Genomic DNA, 23050 nt, shown 5'->3' on the forward strand with positions numbered 1-23050 from the left:
AGTTGTTCTGTACATTTTCATTGCCATTTCACTCCTCTCCAAAATCCAAGCCACCCAGGGATCCTTCTCCCAGGGGGTGAGGGGCGCTACGTCTCTGCATCGCGACCAGCTCTTCAATCGTAGTAGCTTGTACTTAAACCAGCCAAGTTTCAACTCGCAAGGTGCACTCGGTGCAGCTGCCTAGGTTTTATGTGAGGGGCAAAGAAGAGCCTCAAGTCTTGATTTTTGTTTTGTTTGGTGCTCAGGGCTGAGCCGGCCAAAAATAAAAAGCCTTTTGAGTTGTCCTTCGAGCCCTGTCTGTTTGTCTGTCCTTACCTGGTCCAGCCCTTGGAAGCTGGCTGAGGATACAGGGATTGCCATAAGAGCTCCTAAGTCCTAGGAAGTGGGAGGCCAGGCAGGATGAGGTCTGTGTTACCTGTGGACTGGATCTGATGTTCATTGGTCTTGTCCTGTCTGGGGTTCTATTCTGAGAGACAGGTTCCTCCATTATTTATTTATTTTGTTGGTCTTGAGGCTTGAATTCATGGCCTGGGCGCTGTCCCTTAGTTTTGTGCTCCAGGCTAACACTCTACCACTTTGAGCCATAGCTCTACTTCTTTTTTTTTTTTCTGTTGGTCCTGGGGCTTGAACTCTGGGCCTGGGCACTGTCCCTCAGCTCTTCAGCTCAAGGCGAGCGCTCTACCACTTGAGCTATAGCGCCACTTCCAGTTTTCTGGTGGTTTATTGGAGATAAGAGTTTCACGGACTTTCCTGCCCGGGCTGGCTTTGAACCGTGATCCTCAGATCTCAGCCTCCTGAGTAGCTCGGATTACCGGAGGCAGGAGCCACAAGTTCTAGGCTGCTCTTTTGTTTGAGACAAGATCTCTACGATCTCTACGTATGGGGCTGGGAAGGTGGCTCAGAGGTAGAGTACTTATCTCGCATGCATGAGGCCCTAGCTTGGATTCCTCAGCACCACATATACAGAAAAAGCCGGAAGAGGGCACAATGGCTCAAGTGGTAGAGCGCTAGCCTTGAGCTGAAGAGCTGAGGGACAGCGCCCAGACCCAGAGTTCAAGCTCCAGGGGAAAAAAAGATCTACCTATGTAGTCATGCTGGCTGGAACGCTGTTTGTAGCTCAGGCTAGCCTCAAGCAGTCAATCTCCTGCCTTAGCCTCCCAAGTGCTGAGACTAGAGGTGTGAACTTCCACATCAGCTTCAGACCTCTTATCTAGGGATGGAGGTCTAACTCAGGAGGTATAATTCATGCTTGTCCAGCTAGCACGAGGCCCTGGGCTCAATCTGTAATACTGAAAGAGGTAAAACACCTCTTTTAGCCGGGTGCTGGTGGCTCATGACTATAATCCTAGCTACCAACATGACTGAGAGCTGAGAATTGCAGTTTGAAGCCAGCTGGAGTGGGAAAAATCTATTATACTCTTATCTCTAATTAACCACCAAAAAGCCTGAAATGGAGAGGGGGAAAAAAAAGCTCAAGGACAGCACAAAGGCCCTGAGTTTAAACCCCAGAACTACCTCTTCCCCCCCACCAAAAAAAAACCCTCTTTTTGTTTTGTTTTGTTTTTGCTGGTTGTGGGGCCTGAACTCTGGGCCTGGGCGCTGTCCCTCAGCTCTTCAGCTCAAGGCTAGCGCTCTACCACTTGAGCCACAGTGCCACTTCTGGCTTTTTTCTTTTTGCTTATGTGGTGCTGAGGAATCGAACCCAGGGCCTCATGCATGCAAGGCAAGCGCTCTACCACCAAGTCACCTTCCCAGCCCCCCCCACCTCTTTTTTTTTTTTTAATCTATACCTGCTCCCTAAGCAGTCTTTTCTGGTTGTGCAGAATTATATGTCATCTGTGCATTGAAAGCTTCTAAACTGAAAACAAAACAAAACAAAATACTCCTTTTTTTGTGTGTGCCAGTTCTGGGGCTTGAACTCAGGGCCTGGGCACTATTGAGCTCCTTTTGCTCAAGGCTAGCACTCTACCACTTGAACCACAGCACCACTTCTGGCTTTTTCTTTTGCTTTTTTTGGGGGGGTCCAGTTGTTGCTTTTTATTTTCCTGCTTATGTGGTGCTGAGGAATCAAACCAGGGCCTCATGCATGCAAGGCAAGTGCTCTACCACTGAGCCACCTTCCCAGCCCACACTTCTGGCTTTTTCTGCTTACGTGGCAGGTATTGAAGAATCAAACCCAGGGCTTCATACATGCTAGGCAAGCACTCTACCATTGAGTCACATTCCCAGCCTGCCTAAACTTTTTTTTTTTTTTCAGTCATGGGGCCTAAATTCTGGGCCTGGGCACTGTACCTTAGCTCTTCAGCTCAAGGCTAGCACTTGAGCCATAGCGCACCACTTCCTGCTTTTTTCTGCTTATGTGATGCTGAGGATTGGAACCCAGGGCCTCATGCATGCAAGGCAAGCACTCTACCACTGAGCCCCCCCCCCAAAAAAAAACTTTTGTCTAAAATTATAGTTAGGAGGCTGAGATCTGAAGATCACAGTTCAAAGGCAGCTTGAGCTGTGAGACTGTTACCTCCAACTAACCTGTAAAAAGCTGGAAATGAAGGTGTGGCTTAAGTGGTAAAGCATTAGCCTCCAGCAAAGAAACCAATTAGAGCTCAAGGCCATGAGTTTTAGGGTCCTATTGCATATTCTCTCTCTCTCTCTCTCTCTCTCTCTCTCTCTCTCTCTCTCTCTCTCTCTCTCTCTCTCTCTCTCTCTCTCTCTCTCTCTCTCTCTCTCTCTCTCTCTCTCTGTCCTGAAATCCCAACTCAAATATTTGTGCTTGCTTAATAGGAACGTAAGTTTGGGTAAATTTGAACTGACCCTTCTGTAGCCCAGAAGATCTGTCAGCTCTATCCTTTTTTTCCCTTTATTTTTTTTTTTTTTTGGTCAGTTGTAGGGCTTGAACTCTGGACCTGGACGCTCTCCCTCAGCTCTTCAGCTCAAGGCGAGCACTCTACCACTTGAGCCACAGCTCCACTTCTGGTTTTCTGAGTGGTTCATGGGAGATCAGAGTCTCACGGACTTTCCTGCCCGGGCTGGCTTTGAACCACAATCCTCAGATCTCAGCCTCCTAAGTAGCTAGGATTACAGGCCTGAGCCACCAGAGGCCCTACTCAGCTCTATCCTTTACATTAATCAGGACAATGGCTCGAAATCATCCCCCATCCTTCCCTTCCTCTCACATCTCATATTCTGAGGCAAGACCCTGATGGTAGACACCACTTTCTAGCCTAAACTATTAGACAGTTCTTCACTGAGCAATCATTTTCTACCCACACTCCCCCCCACCAAGTCAGTTCTGTCAAGTAATGCTCCTCCCCCCCGAATTCCATTTAAGCCAGAATCAGAGGACATCCTTCTCCACTCAGGGCTCATGCAGAATGGTGGGGCTGCGCAGTCTCACTCCCAGTGCTCCAGGCCAAAGTGCCCTCACCGTCTCCTGAATTCCTGTCCCCTGAATTCAGTAGGGACTGCGCATGCGCCGACCTCCTTCAATTCAGACACTATCTTCTCAGAGAGGCTTCTACTAGTCACCTTATTTTATTTTTTTTTGGGGGGGGGTCCGGTCATGGGGCCTGAACTCTGGGCCTGGGTGCTGTCCCTCAGCTCTTCAGCTCAAGGCTAGCACTCTACCACTTGAGCCACAGCACCACTTCTGGCTTTTTTCTTTTTGCTTATGTGGTGCTGAGGAATCAAACCCAGGGCCTCATGCATACAAGACAAGCACTCTACCACTGAGCCACCTTCCCAGCCCCAAAGATAAAGGAATTGGGGGCGCAGATAACTCAGAGTTCGATTGTCAGCAACAGGAGGGGGGGATAAAACAGAACCCTCTCTCTAATATGACATACACACACACATAAGTTTTTTTGTTTTTGTTTTTGTCAGTCATGGGGTTTGAATTCTGGGCCTGGGCGCTGTCCCTCAGCTCTTCAGTTCAAGGCTAGCACTCTACCACTTGAGCCACAGCGCCACAACCGGTTTTCTGGTGGTTTATCGAAAGTAAGAGTCTCATGGACTTTCCTGCTCTGGCTGGCTTTGAATTGCGATTCTCAGATCTAAGCCTCCTGAGTAAATAGGATGAGAGGCGTGAGTCACCGGCACCCGTTGATAGGGAGTTTTTATCTTTCACATTGATTGCACCTGGCTGTTCGCGGAGGGAAGCGCCGGCAAACGAATACCCACCCTTCTGGAAGGATGCTTGCCAACACATTTTGGAGCAGACTCCACCGTGCTGCCAGCCATCTCACCTATCTGGTGTTCGAGATTCATGCCTGCTACATGTTTTCACTTAAAACTGGGCTGGAGCCGAGCGTCGGTGGCTCACGCCTGTCATCCTAGCTACTCAGGAGACTGAGATCTGAGGATCGCAGTTCAAAGCCAGATCGGGCAGGAAAGTCCGTGAGACTCATCTCCAATAAACCACTAGAAAACCGGAAGTGGTGCTGTGGCTCAAGCGGTAGCGTGCTCGCCTTGAGCTGAAGAGCCCAGGGACAGTGCCCAGGCCCAGAGTTCAAGCCCCAAAACTGGGCTGGAGCCCGGATCACAGTCCCTACTCCATCGCGGAGTCCTGATGTAAAGGTGTGGCGAGAGGCCTCCAAGTGATGGGGAGGTTGGAGGTTGCTATGGTTACTGCATCTGCCTGGGGCGGAGTATCCCCAAGTCGCCCCGCCTCAGCCGGAGGAGATAGTTCCCAATCGCCCCAGTGCAGGGGCGAGTATGGGAGGCGGCGGCCAAGTTTTCCTTTGCCCCCCCCCTCCCCAGGCGCCCACGCCGTTGTCATGGAGACACTGCTTTTCCCTCCCCACCACCATCGAGTTTCTCTCCCTTTTCCCTCAGCCGGAAAGCTTTTGCGTGGAGGGCAGCGTGGGCACGCCGCTCGGTCCCAGCGCGCTCTCCAGCATCTCTCCGGCATCTGTGCCAGCGCCGGGATGCAGCCCTGGGTACCACTTTCCGCGGGCGAGCGCGGGTGCGCATGCGCAAAGCTCCGGCCGCGCGCGCAAGCACCGTTGCGGCGTCGGGTTGCTGGGCGGGTGTTGGGGGAGCAGAGGGGGAGTGGGAAGGGAGAGAAACGGGAGCCGCGCTACGTTTGCGGCTGCGCGGCCGCGGCCTGCAGGGGGAAACCCGAGGAGGGCAGTTCCGCGCCTGCGCCCTGGTTACAAACTGGGCTGGAAACCCGGGCTGGAAGGGCGTCGAGAGCGGGGCTGGCGCCGCCTGCGCATGCGCCTTGGCTCTTGGGCGGCGGGGGGGAGAGGGGGCGGGGCCCCGGGAGGGGAGGGGAGGGCAGGGGAGACGGCGGGAGGGGTGGGGGGGGAGGGAAGAGGCCGCAGAAGCCCGAGCCCTGACCCACCGGCAGGCGGGGGCTGCGGCGGCGCCGGTGAGTGACCCGTCCCGGTTCCCACCCTCCGAGACCCTCCCTCCTCCCGGAGTCCCAGAGAGAGGCTCCGCCGGCCTCCCCGGCTCCCGCGCCCTCTCCCCGCCCCCCCCCCGTTATCTCCGGAGCGCCCCGGAATGCCTGGCCATCCCAGCGCCCCCATGTTCCCCGCAGACCCGACTCCCTAGCATTTCTCGGCCCCTGCCGTGGCTCAGTCACTGGGAGCCCCCGTGTCTCCCCCCTCTCGGGGCTCCTCACGTCGATCGCACGGCGCCCCACCGTCCCCGACCCCGGGCGCCCCTCGCCTCGGGCTGCCTCCCCCCTTCGTGCGGCATGCTCTCCCCTGGTGTCCACGTTTCCTCGGCTCCCGGGACACCCCCCCCATCCTCCCTCCCTCGCCGGCCCCCTCCCCGCGTCCCCGTTCTCCTCTAACTCTGCAGACACCCCCTGTCTTTCCACTTTTCCTTCTTTCCCTCCACATTCTCCCTCACCCCCGTTTCCCTCCGCTTGGAGAGGCCCGTGCGGCTATTTGGCGCCACTGAATCCCTTCCCTGGGGACCGGGGGGGGCGTCCCCCCCGAACCCCACCTCCGCCAGGGCCCCGGGGGACCCAGAACCACGTCCCCCCGACAGTGTCCGGGTGGACCCCCCGAATCCCGGCCACGCCGTGCCGGAGGGGGGACCCCGAACTCCGCCCCTGCTAGTACCTGGGGTGGACCTCATCCCCGTCCCTGCCCGTGCCCTGCTGGATCTCCTGGATCCCCATCCCACCCGCACACGATGGGGGGGGGGGTCCCGGGACTACCCCATACCCTACCCCTGCCCCGCCCCCACCAGCCCCCGGGGGGACCGGGAGCCCCGCCCGCCCGCCAGCGCCGTTCGCCCTGCCCTCTGCCCGCAGCGCCGGCGCCCCCCATGCGCCAGGCGGCCGGTGGGCGGCGTCGGGGGGCGCCATGGCCTCGGCGGCGGCGGCGGCGGTGACGGCGGCCGCGGACGCGGAGGAGACCACCCGGCTGCGCAAGCCCCGCTTCTCCTTCGAGGAGAACCAGATCCTGATCCGCGAGGTGCGCGCCCACTACCCGCAGCTGTACGGCGCGCAGAGCCGTCGGGTGAGCGTGGCCGAGCGGCGGCGCGTGTGGGACGGCATCGCCGCCAAGATCAACGGCATCACCAGCTGGAAGCGCACGGGCCAGGAGGTGCAGAAGCGCTGGAACGACTTCAAGCGCCGCACCAAGGAGAAGCTGGCCCGCGTGCCGCACTCCACGCAGGGCGCGGGGGGCCCCGCCGCCGCCGCCGCCGAGGACGCCTTCTCCGCCGAGGAGGAGACCATCTTCGCCATCCTGGGGCCCGGGGTGACCGGGGCCGGGGCTGACGACCTCCCTGCCCCCGCCGCTCCCACCCCACGCTGTGTGTTGGAGGACCGAAGGGAGGATCGCAGGGCAGGTGCGTTCCTTTCACACCTCACCTCAGCCCTGGTCCCTCAAAGGTGCAGGGATCGAGTCTGTGCAAACCCAGGAGATGGGCCGGGTTACCCCATTGTATGCTTACAGATCCGTAATCCTAGCTACTGTGGAGGCTGAGATCTGAGGATCGCTGGGTGGAGGCCAGCCCAGCAGGAAAGTCCTGAGACTCTTATCTCGAATTAATCACAGAAAAACCGAAAAGAAGGGGTTGGGGATTTAGCTCAGTGCTGAGTTCCCTCCTCAGCTGTTGGTGTGTGTGTGTGTGTGTGTGTGTGTGTGTGAGACAGAGAGAGAGAGAGAGAGAGAGAGAGAGAGAGAGCGTGTGCGCATGAGTTCTGTAAGTGTGATAGAGCACTAGCCTTGAGCAGAAAGGAGGTCAGGGACACCACCCAGGCCCTGAGTTCAAGTCTCATAACCAACTACTGTCGAGGGCTCAGTCATGGAGTTCAAGTATAAGTTTGTGCACACACAGTCAGGGAAATGCAAAACTTGTCTAAGGTCCCACAATTAGCGATTCTCACATTTATGGAGGCCTACCTGGATGGAGGCCATACCTGGGACCCTGAACATAGGCAGTGAAGGCCAAGCTGTGGGTGGCTTACATCTGTAATCCTAGCTATTCAGGAGGCTGAGCTCTGAGATCCTGGTTCAAAGCCAGACCAGGCAAGAAAGTAAGACTCAGCTACCCAAAAGCCAAAAGGGGGAGCTATGGCTCCTGTGGTACAGCATCAGCCTTAGGCAGAAAAAAGCCAGGGGAAAGGGGTTTTTACCCTGTGCAGTGAATTCAAGCCCCGCCCCCTCCCCCCATACACACAATTAGCAACTGTCAGGCCCAGAGAGGCCTAGCTAGGAACGCAGTAGCTGGGACCCTGGGCTTAGGCAGGGTTGTATTCAATGTTGTATAGGGTGTGATGGTGGGCAGCTGCCCCATACTAGTCACAATGTTGCCCCTCCATGCTGTCATTTCACAGTGAGTTATGTCAGTCAAGTCACTTTCAGCATCTAGCATCTATTTGTAAAAAGGGAGATAAAAATAGCCCTCCCCTCCGGGGGTTGTTGTGAGTTCATGTGGGCAAATGGCTTGATACAGCATGTCCTGACAGGGTGGTGGTTTGTGGAAGTGCTCACCAGCGCTGGGAGGTATATTCCATTTCAGTGTCTCAGGAATCAGATTCAGACAGAACTAAAAAGTTTGTCAAGGTCATATTTTAAGCTGAGGAAATGTGGAGAGCTGGCTTCACTAGAGATTCCTTTCTGCTTAGCCTTGATTCTGGATTACTCTGTGTGTGTGTGTGTGTGTGTGTGAGAGAGAGAGAGAGAGAGAGAGAGAGAGAGAGAGAGAGAGAGAGAGAGAGAGAGAGAGAGAGAGAGGGAGGGAGGGAGGGAAGGAGAGGGAGAGAGGGAGGGAGAGACTGAGACTGTCCTAGGATTTGAACTCGGGGGCTGGGTGCTGTCCCTGAGCTTTTGTGCTTAAGGCTAGTTAGTGCTCTACCACTTGAGCCACAACTCCACTTCTGGCTTTTTAGGTGGCTAACCGGCCATAAGAGTCTCTCAGATTTTTTTTTCTTTTGTTGGTCGTGGGGCCTCAACTCTGGGGCCTGTTGTGCTGTCCCTCAGCTCTTCAGCTCAAGGCTAGCGCTCTACCACTTGAGCCACAGTGCCACTTCCAACTTTTTCTGCTTATGTGGTGCTGAGGAATCGAACCCAGGGCCTCATGCATGCAAGGCAAGCACTTTACCACTAAGCCACCTTCCCAGCCCTCTCTCAGACTTTTCTGCCCAGTTGGCTTGAGACTCAGAACCTCAGCCTCCTGAGTAGCTAGGATTATAGGCTTGAGCCACTACACTTGGCAAAGCTAGTTTTATTTTTTGCTCAAGAACAGGACTTACACTTGCTGTCTGATACTTGGTTTTGTTCATTGACTGGCACTCTACCACCTGAACCACACCACCAACACAAGTATAGCTTTAAAAGGGCTGTGGTCCAATAAAGAAGAGAAAAACACAAAAGGGATAAAAGGTATTGTGAGGGCAAGTATAGTGGTATATACTTGGGATCCTAACCACCCAGAAGGCAAAGAGGAGAAGATCTATAATTTGAGGCTGATTTATGACTATAAGACCTTACCTCCAGCCGGGCGCTGGTGGCTCAAGCCTGTAATCCTAGCTACTCAGGAAGCTGAGATCTGAGGATCGCGGTTCAAAGCCAGCCCGGGCAGGAGAGACCATGAGACTCCTATCTCCAATAAGCCACCAGAAAACCGGAAGTGGAGCTGTAGCTCAAGTGGTAGGGTGCTCGCCTTGAGCTGAAGAGCTGAGGGACAGCGCCCAGGCCCAGAGTTCAAGCCCCACGACCGACCAAAAAAAAAAAAAAAAAAGACCTTGCCTCCAAACAAAACTTTATAGACCATGATGATTATTTGCTTTGTGGAAGTTAAAATGTGTTTGTAACTTTTAACTATCACTATCCCACAATACTGTGAAATTTATGTAATCACTTATTCTAAATAAAAAATGATTTAAAAGTTAAAAATTAAACAGGTGCTGGTGGCTCACACCTGTAATTCTAGCTACTCAGGAGGCTGAAATCTGAGGATCACACTTCAAGGCCAGCCCGGGCAGAAAAATTCCCAAGACACTCTTATCTCCAATTAACCACTCCAAAACTGAAAGTAGAACTGTTGCTCAAAGTGGTAGTGTTAGCCCTGAGCAAAAGAGCTCAAGGACAGTGCTCAAGCCCTGAGTTCAAGCCCCACAAACCCAAATAAGTAAGCCATTGTGGTTGGGTGCAGGTGGCTCAGGCCTGTAATCCTGGCTACTCAGGAGACTGAGACCTGAAGATTGTGGTTCAAAGCCAGCCGGGGCAGGAAAGTCTTATCTCCAATGGACCACCAGAAAACCAGAAGTGGCGCTGTGGGCTCAAATTGGTAGAGTGCTAGCCTTGAGCACAAAAGCTTAGGCCCTGAGTTCAAGCCCCACATCTGACATTGTGTATTCACACAACATAGTCCATCTTTCTCTCCCTCTCTCTCTCCCACTCTCTTTCAATCCAGATACACCAGCTCACAGCAAGAGGGACTCCAACAGCCCAGAGCCCTGGGCCCGACCCTCCTGCCCTGCCCAGGAAGGGGGCTGTGCCAGGTCCAAGGAGCGTGAGTCCCCACCCCCTCCGGCCCTACAGACCGTCCAGCTGCCCCGCCTGGCCTTGTCTCCACCGCCCTCCGCCCCTCCGCCCCCACCCCCATCTGTGGCCCAGGTGGCACCCTCCTCCCCCAGCCCCCCACCCCCTCCTGCTCGGCCCCCTCCCACGCCCTCAGCCCCAGAGCCCTCCCTGGACTTCCTGCGCGCTCAGCAGGAGACTGCCAACGCCATCCGGGAGCTCGCTGGCACCCTTCGGCAGGGACTGGCCAAACTGAGCGAGGCCCTCAGCGCCCTGCTCCCCCTTCTTCCGGGAACCCCTGTTGACCCACTGCCGGCACCCCCACCCCCACCTCCCAAGCCTCTTCCACCCCCACCCGCCCCCAAAGTAGAGGTCACCCCAGAGCCTGTGTCCCTGGTGGCCACCGTTGTGGAGGGGCCTGCGGTGGCGTCCAGGGGGGTGATCATCGCCCCTCGGGGTGAGGAAGGGGCCCCTCGGCCACCCCCAGCTCCACTCCCACCCCGTGACTCACCCCCACACAAGAGGAGAAAAGGTTTCCCCACGCGCAAAAGGCGGGGCCGATGGAAATCTCCGTGAAAACGCGTCTGCGCTTCTGCCTGCACCCCACCCCCCAGCTTGGCGCAGTCGAGAGGGGGGGGCATCCCAGCTGCACCCCCCGACCCCCTGCTCCGAGGGAGTGAGCGCCCCACTCCCTGTGCTAGTTAGTGCCTGATTCTCTGGGGAGGCCCCTTGACCGGGGGGGCCCCCCAGCCCCTTTCTCTCTGGTACAGTGCTGGCTGCTTCCCTTCTCCCTGACTTCAAAGCCATCAATTTTATGTTATTTATGATAGCGCCCATTGCGGGGTGAGGAGGGGACCCCATCGGGTCTGCACACCTCCCTTTCCCTAATAATTCCTGTTCTTGACTTGAAGAGAATTGACCCGTGGGGACCTCCCCACCTCCCCAGCCTAGACTTCGGGGAAGTGGGAGCTGCTAGTTGAAATCAGGTTGTGAAAGACAGGCGATGTTAGCCTTGTGGGGCAGGGCAGGGTTCCGACTGGGGAGGTACGGGTTCCATTCTCTGCCTTCAGTTGCTGCCTCTGACCTTCGAAGCTCAGCCCTCTCCTCAGTGGTGACAAGATAATCAATAAACTTATTTTTCATACAATGAACTTGAGACTCAGGCCTGGGAATCCAGCCCTGACAGCTGCCACGCCCATTCCCAGGACAGGCCACGCCCCCTGGGGTGAAGGCTGCTGATTGGTCGGTTTTCAAACCTTTTGTTTTCCTTATCCATCAATGTTAGCCTGGCTAGGTGACACTTGCTTATGATCCCAGAATTTAGGATGCTCAGGCAGGAGAGTGGAGAGTTCAAGGCAGGCCTGGGTTCTTGACTAGGCTTGACTTACATAGCGAAAACAAACAGCAGCTCTTCATCCTTTAGATACCACCAAAGTGTTAACTGCCTCCAGGAGAATGTTCTGGATCTCCCTGATAATTTCCATCTGCTGTCCTGTGGTTCTATTGCATGGTGTCTCATCATGTGTCCCCCCAGAACTTGGGGAAGGCAGGAACTGACTCTAGCTCTACAACTCTAGCAAGACCAGGCAGTAAAGCAGATAGCAACAGACCAGATGCTGTGTGCTAGCCACCTCTGAGCCTCCGAAGTCCATTATTCTCATCTGCATACTGAAAATAGCTTGGTGCTGATGGCTCACGAATGTAATTGTAGCTACTCACAAGGCTGAGATCTGGAGGATTGAGGTTCAAAGCCAGCCCAGAGCAGGGCGCTGATGGCTTATGCCTGTAATCCTAGCTACTCAGGAGACTGAGATCTGAGGATCCAGTTTCAAAGCCAGCCTGGGCAGGAAACTCCTTGAGACACTTTTCTCCAATAAACAGCTAGAAAACTGGAAGTGGTGCTGTGGCTCAAGCGGTAGAGTGCTAACCTTGAGCTGAAGAGCTGAGGGACAGCGCCCAGGCCCAGAGTTCAAGCCCCATGACCGACCAAAAAAAAAAAAATCCCAGGCAGGAAAGTCCAATTAAAGAGCAAAAAGCAGGAAGTGGAGCTGTGGTTCGAGTGGTAAAGTAGCGGCCTACAGGAAAAAAGTTAGGGGATAGCTTTCAAGCCCCAAGTTTAAACCCCAGTAAGGACACAAAATGTTTAATAATTTTTGGTCTTTATAATTGGGTTGCTTTATCTTTCAAACACTTGTTCCTCAACAAATGCCTCCTTAAGAAAGATTTTATGGCTGGGCACCAGTGGGTCACATTGTAATCCTAGCTACTCAGGAGGCTGAGATCTGAGGATCACGGTTCAAAGCCACCCTGGCCAGGAAAGTCCATAAGACAGTTACCTCTAATTAACCACCAGAAAAAAAAAAAAACAAAAAAAAAAAACGGAAGTGGTGCTGTCGTTCAAGTGGTAGAGATCTAGTCTTGAGCTGAAAAGCACCTACACCCAGAGTTCAAGCCCCACAACCTACCACCACCACCAACAACAAAAGGTTTTAGGTAAACATGTTTTATTTAATGTCGGCCTCCATCAATGGAACTTTGGTACAGCAAAGTCTCTGCTGGATTCCTAGCACTGCCTAGCAAGAAGGGCTGATTATTTTAAGTAATGCATCGTTTAAATTTTCAACTCAGGGCTGGGAATGTGGCTTAGTGGTTGAGGGCTTGCCTAGCATGCCTGAAGCCCTGGGTTCCATTCCTCAGTACCACATACACAGAAAAAGCTGGAAGTGGCGCTGTGGCCCAAGTGGTAGAGTGCTAGCCTTAAGCAAAAACCGCTCAGGGACAGTGCCCAGGCCCAGAGTTCAAGCCTGAGAACTAGAAAAAATTCCATGAAGCTGGGCGCCAGTGGCTCATGGCTGTAATCCTAGCTATTCAGGAGACTGAGATGGGTTGCAGTTCAAAGCCAGCCCAGGCAGGAAAGTCTGTGAGACTCATCTCCAATAAACTACTCAAAAAAGCTGGAAGTGACTGTGAGGGTCAAGTGGTAGAGTGTTCCCCTTGAGCTAAGGATTAGCTCAGGGACAGTGTCCAGGCCCAGAGTTCAATCCCCAGGACTGGCAAATGGGAGGTAAAGAAGCGTGTTGAACCCAGGCTTATTAAGCAAACGCTGGACCTCAGCTACACCTCAGCCTATGGTACTTCTACAGCAACACGTGCTATTACATGCAGATTTGAATATTTGAATTTCAATCCGGAAACACCTAACAAGCTGAAGTCCCAGCAACAAGAACAACATTGTAAATGCATGCTGGTACTTGGGATTGAACTAAATGCTTCACATAATACCTTAACTTTCTTTCCTTTTTTTTTTTTTTTTTTTTTCCTTTTTGTCATGGGACTTGAATGCTGGGCCTGGGCACTGTCTCTCAGCTCTTCAGCTCAAGGTTAGCGCTCTACCACTTGAGTCATGGCACCACTTCTGGTTTTTTCTGTTTATGTGGTGCTGAGGAATCGAACCCAGGGCCTCATGCATGTGAGGCAAGCGCTCTACCACTGAGCCACCTTCCCAGCCCTCCTTAGCCTTTTCTCTCATAGCCAGTACTCTCCTACTTGAGCCACATCTCCAGTTCCAGACTTAAAAGTTTAGAGACTTGGCTGAGTACAGTGGCTTGTTCCTGTGATCCTAGCTACTCTGAAGGACTGAGTTCAAAGCTAGACTGGGCAAAACACTAGTAAGATGTCATTGTTAATTTAGGAGCTGTGTCTTGAGCCTGTCATTCCAGCTTACCCAGGGGAGGTATTAGGAGAGAATTGAGAAGATTCAAGCTAGCTGGGCAAAAATATATAAGATTTCTGAATAATAAAAGCAAAAGGGGATGGGGATGTAGTTTAAGTGTTAGAGGGCCTGCTTAACATGTGTAGACCGTGATTTCAAACCCTGAAAAAAAAAGTCTGGAGACCTGGCCAAACCCATAGCTGGTGATAGGTCAGACAGTTTGACATCAAGCTTGAATCTTGCCAGAATTTTTTTTTCCCAGTCCTGGAGCTTGAACTCAAGGTCTAAGCACTGTCCCTGAGCCTTTTTGTGCTCAAGGATAGCACTCTACCACTTGAGCCACAGTACCATTTCCAATTTTTGAGTGGTTCATTGGAGATAAGAGTCTCACGAAGGACTTTTCTGTCTAGGCTGACTTTGAACTACAATCCTCAGATTTCAGCCTCCTGTGTAGCTGGGAGCTACCAGCACCTGGCTTAGCTTTTTTTTTTTTTTTTTTGTGGGTTGTAGGGCTTGAATTCAGCCTGGGCACTGTCCCTGAGCTTCTTTGTCCTCAAGGCTAGCACTCTATCACTTGAGCCACAGGGCTGGTTCCAGTTTTCAAGTGGTTTATGGGAGATAAGAGTCTCACAAGGACTTTTCTGCCTGGGCTAGCCTTGATCCAAGATCCTCTGATCTCAGCTTCCTATGTAGCTAGGATTATAGGTGTGAGCCACTCGTGCCCAGCTTCAGAATTTTTAGTACTGATATTTGCTACAGTGTAAGAAGGAACTTTTCAGAGATAGAGCAATGGAGTGCCTCTCTCTCTCTCTCTCTCTCTCTCTCTCTTTCCTCCTGTATTAGGCTTTCAATTCTGGCTTGAACTAAGGGCCTGGGCTCTGTCCTTTTAACTTTTTCACCCTAGGTTAGTGTTCTACCCACTGAGCCATAGCTCTATGTCTGGCTTTTTGGTGGTTAATTGGAAATAAATCCACGGACTTTGCTGTCCAGGATCCTCAGATCTCAGCCTCCTGAGTAGCTAGGATAACAGGTATGCCTGTGTGTGGTTTCGTTTTTATTTTTAAAGTAGCTGGGACTGGTGATACACATACACATTTGTAATCCCAGCATTCTGAAGGTTATAAGAGGATCGAGAGTTTAAGCCAGCCTAAACTCTATAAGAAGATCCTGTCTCAAGACATACCAAAGGGGGAAAAAAAAAAGACAGGGTGTGTGGTTCAGTGGTAGAGAAGTCTTGTACATGCAGGTTGGGTCTGGATTCCATTCCCAACATCCCCTAAAATTGTTCGAGATTGAAAACATAATATTCCCCAGGATGGGGCAAAAATAGGCAACTACACACACACACACACACACACCACACACACACAAAATACAGGCTTGAGACAAGTTTGGATAGCAGAAAATCGGGGCTGAGGTGGTTGGTGGGAAAAGGTGTGTGTGTGTGTAGACAGCCTAAGAATAAAACGAGGATTGGATACAAAACACCCGGAATATGTTTTGAGAGCGCAACAGTAACACAGGCCCAGTTGCAGCAGGAAGGGGCTGATGAGGTTTGGACCCTGGAAACCCGCATCGCCCTACCCTAAACCTAACTCGAACCCTTCCTGACTCCCGGCAGAAGAAAACTGAGGGTCTCCCCCGCACCGCCCCCCCCCCCGCACCCCCTTAGCCTGGCTGGGCCCACCAGGTGGTAAGCATTCAAGGTTAGGCAAAGGCGATGTGGCTCTTGTGCTCCCCGCATCTCTTGGCCTTAACATCAAGATTGGGGCGCAATAGATGGGAAGGGTCCATCAAACACGGGGTTCCGATCACACAGACAGAACCCCAGAATGGGGGGGGGGGGCGCGGAGGCGGCGGGAAGCGGGAAGGCCTTCCCTAACCTTCCACACAGCGGAAGTGCGTCAATTCGTCCGCCCCGCAGAGCATTCTGGGAGTTGTAGTGAAATGCGAGAGGGAGCGAAGAGCAGACCGTGTAACCCTTTGAGCACCGCAGCGCGCCGGCCTAGTTGAGGGAGTTGAGAGGGAGCTCAGTCACTCCCCTCCTTTGACAGATGAGGAAACTGAGGCAGGGGGCTTCGTGCGATAATCCTCAGTTTTCTTTCTCCGGAGATGGCCGACCCCAGAAACCGGTAGGTAGGATTCTGAGGAGAGACAAAGTGCCAAGTTATCCCTGTCCCGTTACTGGGGGCATGCGGGTTACCAGGCCAGCCGCAGTCGCTCGCTTCCCCGTCCCCAGGTCTGAAGCCATCCAATCAGGACCTTTCCGCTCCGCCCCAAGAGATACCGCCTTCCTAATTGGTTCCCCTTCGATGGGCGGGGAAACTGAGGCTCAGAGAGGGCCTGGCTGTGGCCTAAAAGCTGCACCACCAATCGGAGCGGAAACCGTGCCACTGACAGCCTGCCCAATTCCTGTGCATTTGTGAGTCGGCGGTAGCTCCGATCTTTCGCATCCCGTGCCGGCCGCGAGCCCCCACCTCCCCTGCTGCCCGCCGTCCCCTTTAAGAACAGGCCCCGGCGGGACTACATTTCCCAGAAGGCTTTGCCCGCGCGTTATGTAACTTTCCCTGCGAAGCGGCCTCTGGGGCAGAAAGAGGTGGAGGCGACGGCAGCGGCGGCGACGGCGGCGGCGGCAGCAGCAGCGGCGGCAGGAGCGGCGGGAGCCCGGGGCGGCGGCGGCGGCCGTGCCTCATCCTACGGCCGGAGCTGTGCGCCTCGGGGATCGGGCGGTGCTACCGACGTGTTGCCGGTGCATTTGCTTTTCCTCCCCCAGAGGCGGGAGTGAGTAAAAAGGAAAAAAAAAAAAAAGCAGCTCAGGGGGCGGGGAAGGGGGGCCGGGCCTGGGCCCGCCGGCGAGGCCGATCCCGACGCCGGCCTGCGGCTCGCGCAGCCCCGGGGACGCGAGCGGGCGGCGGGGGCCCGGCGGGGCGCGCGCGGGGGCCATGGCGTCGGTGCAGGCGTCCCGCCGCCAGTGGTGCTACCTGTGCGACCTGCCCAAGATGCCGTGGGCCATGGTGTGGGACTTCAGCGAGGCCGTGTGCCGCGGGTGCGTGAATTTCGAGGGCGCCGATCGCATCGAGCTGCTCATCGACGCCGCTCGCCAGCTCAAGCGCAGCCACGTGCTCCCCGAGGGCCGATCGCCCGGGCCCCCGGCCCTCAAGCACCCGACGGGCAAGGACCTGGCGGCGAGCGGCGCGCCAGGGCCCCAGCTGCCTCCCCCGCAGGCCCAGGCCCAGCCCTCGGGGACCAGCGGGGGCGTCTCGGGCCCGGACCGCTATGACAGGGCCACCTCGTCGGGCCGCCTCCCGCTGCCCTCCCCGGCCCTGGAGTACACCCTGGGGTCCCGCCTGGCCAATGGGCTGGGCCGCGAGGAGGCCGTGGCCGAAGGGGCGCGCAGGGCCTTGCTGGGCTCCATGCCCAGCCTGATGCCCCCCGGCTTGCTGGCAGCTGCGGTGTCGGGCCTGGGAGGCCGGGCCCTGACGCTGGCACCCGGCTTGAGCCCTGCTCGGCCACTTTTCGGCTCCGATTTCGAGAAGGAGAAGCAGCAGAGGAATGCGGACTGTCTGGCGGAACTGAACGAGGCCATGCGTGGCCGGGCGGAGGAGTGGCACGGGCGCCCCAAGGCCGTGCGGGAGCAGCTGCTGGCGCTGTCCGCCTGCGCCCCCTTCAACGTCCGCTTCAAGAAGGATCACGGGCTGGTGGGGCGCGTGTTCGCCTTCGATGCCGCCGCCCGCCCTCCGGGCTACGAGTTCGAGCTGAAGCTTTTCACCGAGTATCCCTGTGGCTCGGGCAACGTGTACGCGGGGGTCCTGGCCGTGGCTCGCCAGATGTTTCACGACGCTTTGCGGGAACCGGGCAAGGCCCTGGCCTCCTCCGGCTTCAAGTACCTCGAATACGAACGCCGCCACGGCTCGGGCGAATGGCGCCAGTTGGGCGAGCTGCTCACCGACGGGGTCCGCAGCTTCCGCGAGCCCGCGCCCGCCGAGGCCCTGCCCCAGCAGTACCCAGAGCCCACCCAGGCCGCCCTGTGCGGACCCCCACCCCGAGCCCCGTCCCGGAACCTGGCGCCCACCCCGCGCCGGCGCAAGGCCTCCCCTGAACCCGAGGGCGAGGGCGCCGGCAAGATGACCTCGGAGGAGCAGCAGCAACGGCACTGGGTGGCCCCCGGCGGCCCCTACTCGGCCGAGACCCCCGGGGTGCCCTCCCCCATCGCCGCCCTGAAGAATGTAGCCGAGGCCCTGGGCCACTCGCCCAAGGACCCCGGTGGGGGCGGAGGCCCCGGGCGCGCCGGAGGTGCCAGCCCCGCCGCCTCCTCCACGGCCCAGCCGCCCGCACCCCAGCATCGCCTGGTGGCGCGCATCGGGGAGGCGGAGGTCAGCCCCACCGCGGGGGCCGAGGCCGGCGGCGGGGGCGGGAGCGGCACGGGGGCTCCCCCCGGAGCCCCCCTGTGCTGCACCCTGTGCCGCGAGCGCCTGGAAGACACCCACTTCGTCCAGTGCCCCTCGGTGCCCGGACACAAGTTCTGCTTCCCGTGCTCGCGAGAGTTCATCAAGGCGCAGGGCCCCGCCGGGGAGGTGTACTGCCCCAGCGGGGACAAGTGCCCCCTGGTGGGCTCCTCGGTGCCCTGGGCCTTCATGCAGGGCGAGATCGCCACCATCCTGGCCGGAGACATCAAGGTCAAGAAAGAACGGGACCCCTAGGGCCCCGCACCTGCCCCCCCCCGCCCCGTGGTGTCCCCCCCAACCCCGCCACAGCTGCGGATAAATTATTCCCCACACCCAGTGCCACCCCCCCCGTGTACATACCCCCCCTCCACCCACACGGGTCCACCCCCCCTGAAGTAGATGCATCGTGGGGTGGGATGGGGGGGGAAGAAAGCTTGGGGTTCCCCGGGCCCCTCCAGTGCAGTGTCCCCTGTCCCCTCCTTGGCTTGGCTTTTCTTTGCTGCTGCTTGTAGTTGGGGGAAGAAGGCGCCCCGCTCCCCCTCGAGAAGGGGGCCTCCCGAAAACGCGCTCTTTATAAACGAAGCAAAAGCGTTCCACCGCCCTCTCCCCTCTCTCCTGCCTCCTCTTCCTTCAATAAACGGAAAGATGTTTCCTCCTCCCCGCCGCGCCTGGCTCCTCCGTTGTGTGCGGCGCTGCGCCCTCTGCGGGCCGGGGCCGCGGCCTGCAGGTCCCCGGCCGCGCGCGCTGCCCGCTCGGCGTCGGCAGGTGGCGCCCTTCGCCCAGGCCAGGGGTCCAGCGGGTCGGAAGTTGTCCTTGTGGGCGGGTTTTCCAGGTGACAGGACTGAGGCCGGGAGAGGAGGTGGGGGGGGGGGAACCCACAGAGAGGTTGCCCCCTATCTGAGGGAACCCCTGAATCATCTTCCCATGATGTGTGGCACCCACGAGGGGGAAGGAGAAGAGGCAGCACAAGATTTCCTAAGGAAAATGGGGCAGTTAAGAGAGTTGAGGCTAGACTACTAGAGGGACTGCCGAGTGCATTTACCTCCCTAGATGAACTAACGGGGTGTCTGCTCTAGGTGGTGTCAGCACCCAGCCACTTCCCCACAGACACTGGGGGAACCTGGGCTGGCCTCCTAACCTTGGAGCTGGCGGCCACCCTGGAACCTGGTTTGTGAGGAGCCGGATGAAAGGCACCCAGCCCCCGCGGCTGCCTCTGATGTGCAAGGCCGGGTCCCACACCTGTCCCCGCGACTGATCATTAACCAGGACTTCCTGCTTGCTGACATCACAGGGGCGTGGCCAGGGCAGGCTTTGGCAGAGCAAGAGTTAAAGGGAGGAAGGTAGCCCCAGAAGCCCAGCCCCCACCCCTGAGACCTCCTGACTTTGCCTAGAGGAGGGGGCGCGGGGGGGGGGGGGGGAATGCTGAGCCAAAGGTCCTCTGTCTCAGCACAGCGTTCAGAGAGCTTTGGGACCCAAGGGTGGCCCCAGACCAGATGTTCAGTCACCCGGAATCTGGAGAGCCTTGCTGGGTGCGGTGCCACACGCCTATAATCCGACCACTCGGAGGCTTGCGATCTGAGGATGGAGGTTCCAAGTCAGTCTGATCAGAAAAGTCCCTGAGGCCCTTGATCTCCAATTAGCCAGCAAAAAGCTGGAAGTGGAGCTCCATCTCAAGTGGTAGAGTACCAGCCTTGGGCAGGGGCAGCGCCTGGGCTGAGTCCAAGCCCCAGGACCAACATAACACACGTATCTGGACTCCCCTAACTTCCTGCCCTAGGCATCGCCCACACACCACCCACCTGCAGCCCCACAGTTTTAAGGACCCAGGCTTTACCCCCACATCTCTGGAGGGAGGACCCTCAGCAAGGAAGGGTCCCATCCCCCCTCATCCATCACCTCTCAGACGCTTTGCCACCCCTGGCACTGCCAGCCTGGGCTGTGGGGCAGGGCTGGGAAAAACCACCCCTGATTAAATATTGCAGGTGATAAGCGTGGGCAAGAGATGCTGGCCGCAGCTCCAACCTGGGCCAGTCCTACTCCTTTCCTCACCCAGCTCTGCAGCGCCAAGTGCTGGTTTGTCTTCCCCCTCCCCCAAATCCTCACAGCTGGCGGCGGCCTCCACACACCTGGTCAGGCCACCGTGGGGGGTACAAGAGCTGCAGAGGACACCTGGTCCTTTAAGAGCAGCTGGTTGGGGGGGATGGCGGGAGGACAGGGGAGTCACCCCCCAGCCTGGCCAGTGTGTATTCTAGATAGAGCCGGGTTAATCATTAACCCAGCAGAGGCCTGACCTGTGTGGGTGTGGGGGGCTGGGCTAGTCCCCCTTCCCCCAGTGTGGGGTGGGGACAGGTGGAGGGGTTCAGATTGACTTGGGGGTCAGTAAGTAGGTAACAAGGTCTCCAAGAGAGGAAGGAGACTGAAGGCTGTCCCAGCTGTGACAGATGCTTAGAAGAGGGAGAAATGTGTGTAGAGGTTGGGATTTCCAAGGATCGCAGGGATGGGATGGGGAGACGGCTGGGGGTGGGGAGCACTTGGCTAGCTTGTGAGTCTCTGGGTTCTATGCCCAGCGCCAAAAATGGACTCAAATCAAAAGTAGCAGATAGGAGACTGATGTCTAGGTCAAGGCACAGGCCAGGACTACAAAACTTAAGGCATCCTTCCGTGGAAAGCTTTCTGAGAGGAACAGAAAGGCAAGGCCAGGAGCAGAGGCTGGCTCATTCTTCTTTAATCTTAGAAGTCTCAGCTCAGCCACCACCTCCAGGAAGCCCTCCCTGATTCCCCCCTCCACTGGCTTGTGTAAGAAGCCTCTGCTGGACCCCCATTTTCCTGGGTTTCTCTCCCCCCTCCTTTTTTGCTCCCTGGCCCCAGTCCTACCCATTCTCCATCCTTCCTGGCTGAGAGTCTCCTGAAGACAGGGCCGGGAATCTTGGTCACCATTGGGTCCCAGGCTTTCCCCCAGCTCAAGACTGCTGGGCTAAGGGATGCGGAGATTCATGAGCGCATTTTCTCCCTCAGCAAATATTTATTTGGCATCTGTCAGTGTGCCAAGTCGTGGGACAGGTGCTATGGGTAGAGCAGAGAATCAGATTCAAATTTGGCTGTTGTGTCCCACATCCTCACAGCTGGTGGGTAAAGGCAGGCCACAGACAGACCCTGGAAAGCGTCCCACAAAGAGAAAAGGACAGAGATGGCTATTTTGTGGTTTTGTTGTTCATGCTTGTACTGGAGCTTGAACTCCGGGCCGAGGCTCTGTCCCTTAGGCTTATATCATTTGAGGCTGGCACGCTACTACTTGAGCCACAGCTCTACTTCGGATTTTTTTGCTGGTTGGTTGGAGATAAGAGTCTCATGGACTTTCCTGCCAGGGCTAGTTTCGAACCATGATGCTCAGAGCTCTCCCTCCCGAGTAGCTAGGATGACAGGAATGAGCCCACCAGCGCCCGGCTGCAGGTGGCTAATTCGAGAGTATGGCATGGGAAGGCTCCCTGGGGAGTCACACTGACGTGTGGATATGAGGGACATGGCACTGGTGGGTAGCACTCTCTCCGTGGCCCTGAGGTAGAAACCTGTTCATTGCACACCTGGCCAAGGGGGACAATAAACTACCACACAAGGAAAAGTTGCAGGAGATGATGTCAGAAGCATCATGGAGGAACATCAGGGTGCTGTGGGGCTCAGCACTGGGAGAACTTTGGGGCTTGTAATCTTGGAAGGCTGAGCTCTGAGGATCTTGGATCGAAGCCAGCCCAGAGCAGGAAAGCCCCTCAGATGTGAATCTCCAATGAACCACCAAAAAGCTGGAAGTGGAGCTGTGGCTCAATTGGTGGAGGATCAGGCGTGAGAGTAAAAGCTCAGGGACAGTGCCCAGGTCCAGAGTTCAAGCCCCAGTATCAGGGCACACATGAACACACACAACTATGAATAGATAGTAGGGGGGGGCAGTCCTATGACTTGAACTCAGGACCTTGCCTCTTTCACTCAGGGCTAGCGCTCTATCTCTTTGAGCCACTTTCGATTATCTGGTGGTTCCTTGGAGAGTAGAGTCTTACAGACTTTCCTGCCCAGGCTGGCTTTGAACCACAATTCTCAGATCTCAGCCTCCTGAGTAGGTAGGATGACAGACGGGAGCCGCTGGCTCCTGACGATGGATAATTTTTCAATGGGAACAGGTGGGAGTTGTCAAACAGCGGCTGAAGAGAAAGAGCAGAGTGCGGCGGGCGAAAAGAAATGGCGAAGAACCCCGGGGGGACCCACATTCTCCCTCCCGTATCTTGTGATCCGGGGGTCCTCTTACTCCCGGTGTCCCATAACTATGCGAAGGAGACTCACGATGACAGAGAAAAAGTGACACGTGGAGATGCCCAGGCCCCTAGGGAGAGGCCAGGTAAGGATGGGGGACAGGCCCCAGCCCTGGGAGCTCCCAGGTTTTCTCCACCTGGAAAAAGCTTCCTTAGGCACTAGACCGCCCCCCCCTCCCCAGCCCTCCTGCCCCCCCCCCATGGTATTCCCACTCACACCTCGGGCAGAGGAAGCTGGCAGGCCTCACAGGAACCTTTGTGTGCGGGGGGAGTGGAGGCGGCCTGGAGAGGAGTGGCGGGCAGGCGGGCAGCAGGCAGAGGCTACACAAAGGCCCCAGTGTCTGCCCCTCTACTCCTGGACAGATATAAATAATACGTGCATATACCTTTATATATATACACGAGTGGATTGGGGCAAAAGGCTGGGGGCCTTCCATTCCCCTGAGATCCTGGCATGGTAGAATCTGCCTGGGGTGGGGGTGGGAGGCTGTCTGGGGTCCCAGGTCTCCAACACCCCCAGAGATGAAGAGAAAGAGAAGTTCACAAAGTAAGGTGGGGGGGGGGAGGGGAATTGTAGGCAGGAGCTGGTGGCTTACGCCTGTCATCCCA

General features: G+C 56.3%; 2 protein-coding genes across 2 annotated transcripts; both read left to right on the forward strand.

Annotated features, from left to right (window-relative positions):
• Positions 1-5285: 5285 nt before the first annotated feature.
• On the forward strand, positions 5286-11133 carry LOC138812897 (myb-related transcription factor, partner of profilin-like). The gene is made up of 3 exons (XM_070001144.1): positions 5286-5368; positions 6266-6807; positions 9880-11133. Exons 2-3 carry the CDS (start codon positions 6318-6320, stop codon positions 10560-10562), a joined length of 1173 nt encoding a protein of 390 aa, XP_069857245.1. The 5' UTR covers positions 5286-5368; positions 6266-6317; the 3' UTR covers positions 10563-11133.
• A 4865-nt stretch (positions 11134-15998) lies between these two features.
• LOC138812898 (interferon regulatory factor 2-binding protein 1) lies at positions 15999-18801 on the forward strand. Its single transcript, XM_070001145.1, has one exon. The coding sequence runs from the start codon at positions 16641-16643 to the stop codon at positions 18396-18398; it is 1758 nt and encodes a 585-aa protein (XP_069857246.1). The 5' UTR covers positions 15999-16640; the 3' UTR covers positions 18399-18801.
• Positions 18802-23050: the final 4249 nt, after the last annotated feature.

Source organism: Dipodomys merriami, unplaced genomic scaffold (assembly GCF_024711535.1).
Source record: "Dipodomys merriami isolate MVZ:Mamm:240054 unplaced genomic scaffold, mDipMer1.0.p SCAF_57, whole genome shotgun sequence".
Taxonomy (NCBI): Eukaryota; Metazoa; Chordata; class Mammalia; order Rodentia; family Heteromyidae; genus Dipodomys; species Dipodomys merriami.

What these genes read in the sequence shown, in the direction of transcription:
- LOC138812897 (XM_070001144.1), top strand. Translation starts at nt 6,318, where the DNA reads ATGGCCTCGGCGGCGGCGGCGGCGGTGACGGCGGCCGCGGACGCGGAG. An exon ending in AAGGGAGGATCGCAGGGCAG is followed by an intron (nt 6,808 to 9,879) that starts GTGCGTTCCTTT and finishes CTTTCAATCCAG; the next exon opens with ATACACCAGCTCACAGCAAG.
- LOC138812898 (XM_070001145.1), top strand. Translation starts at nt 16,641, where the DNA reads ATGGCGTCGGTGCAGGCGTCCCGCCGCCAGTGGTGCTACCTGTGCGAC.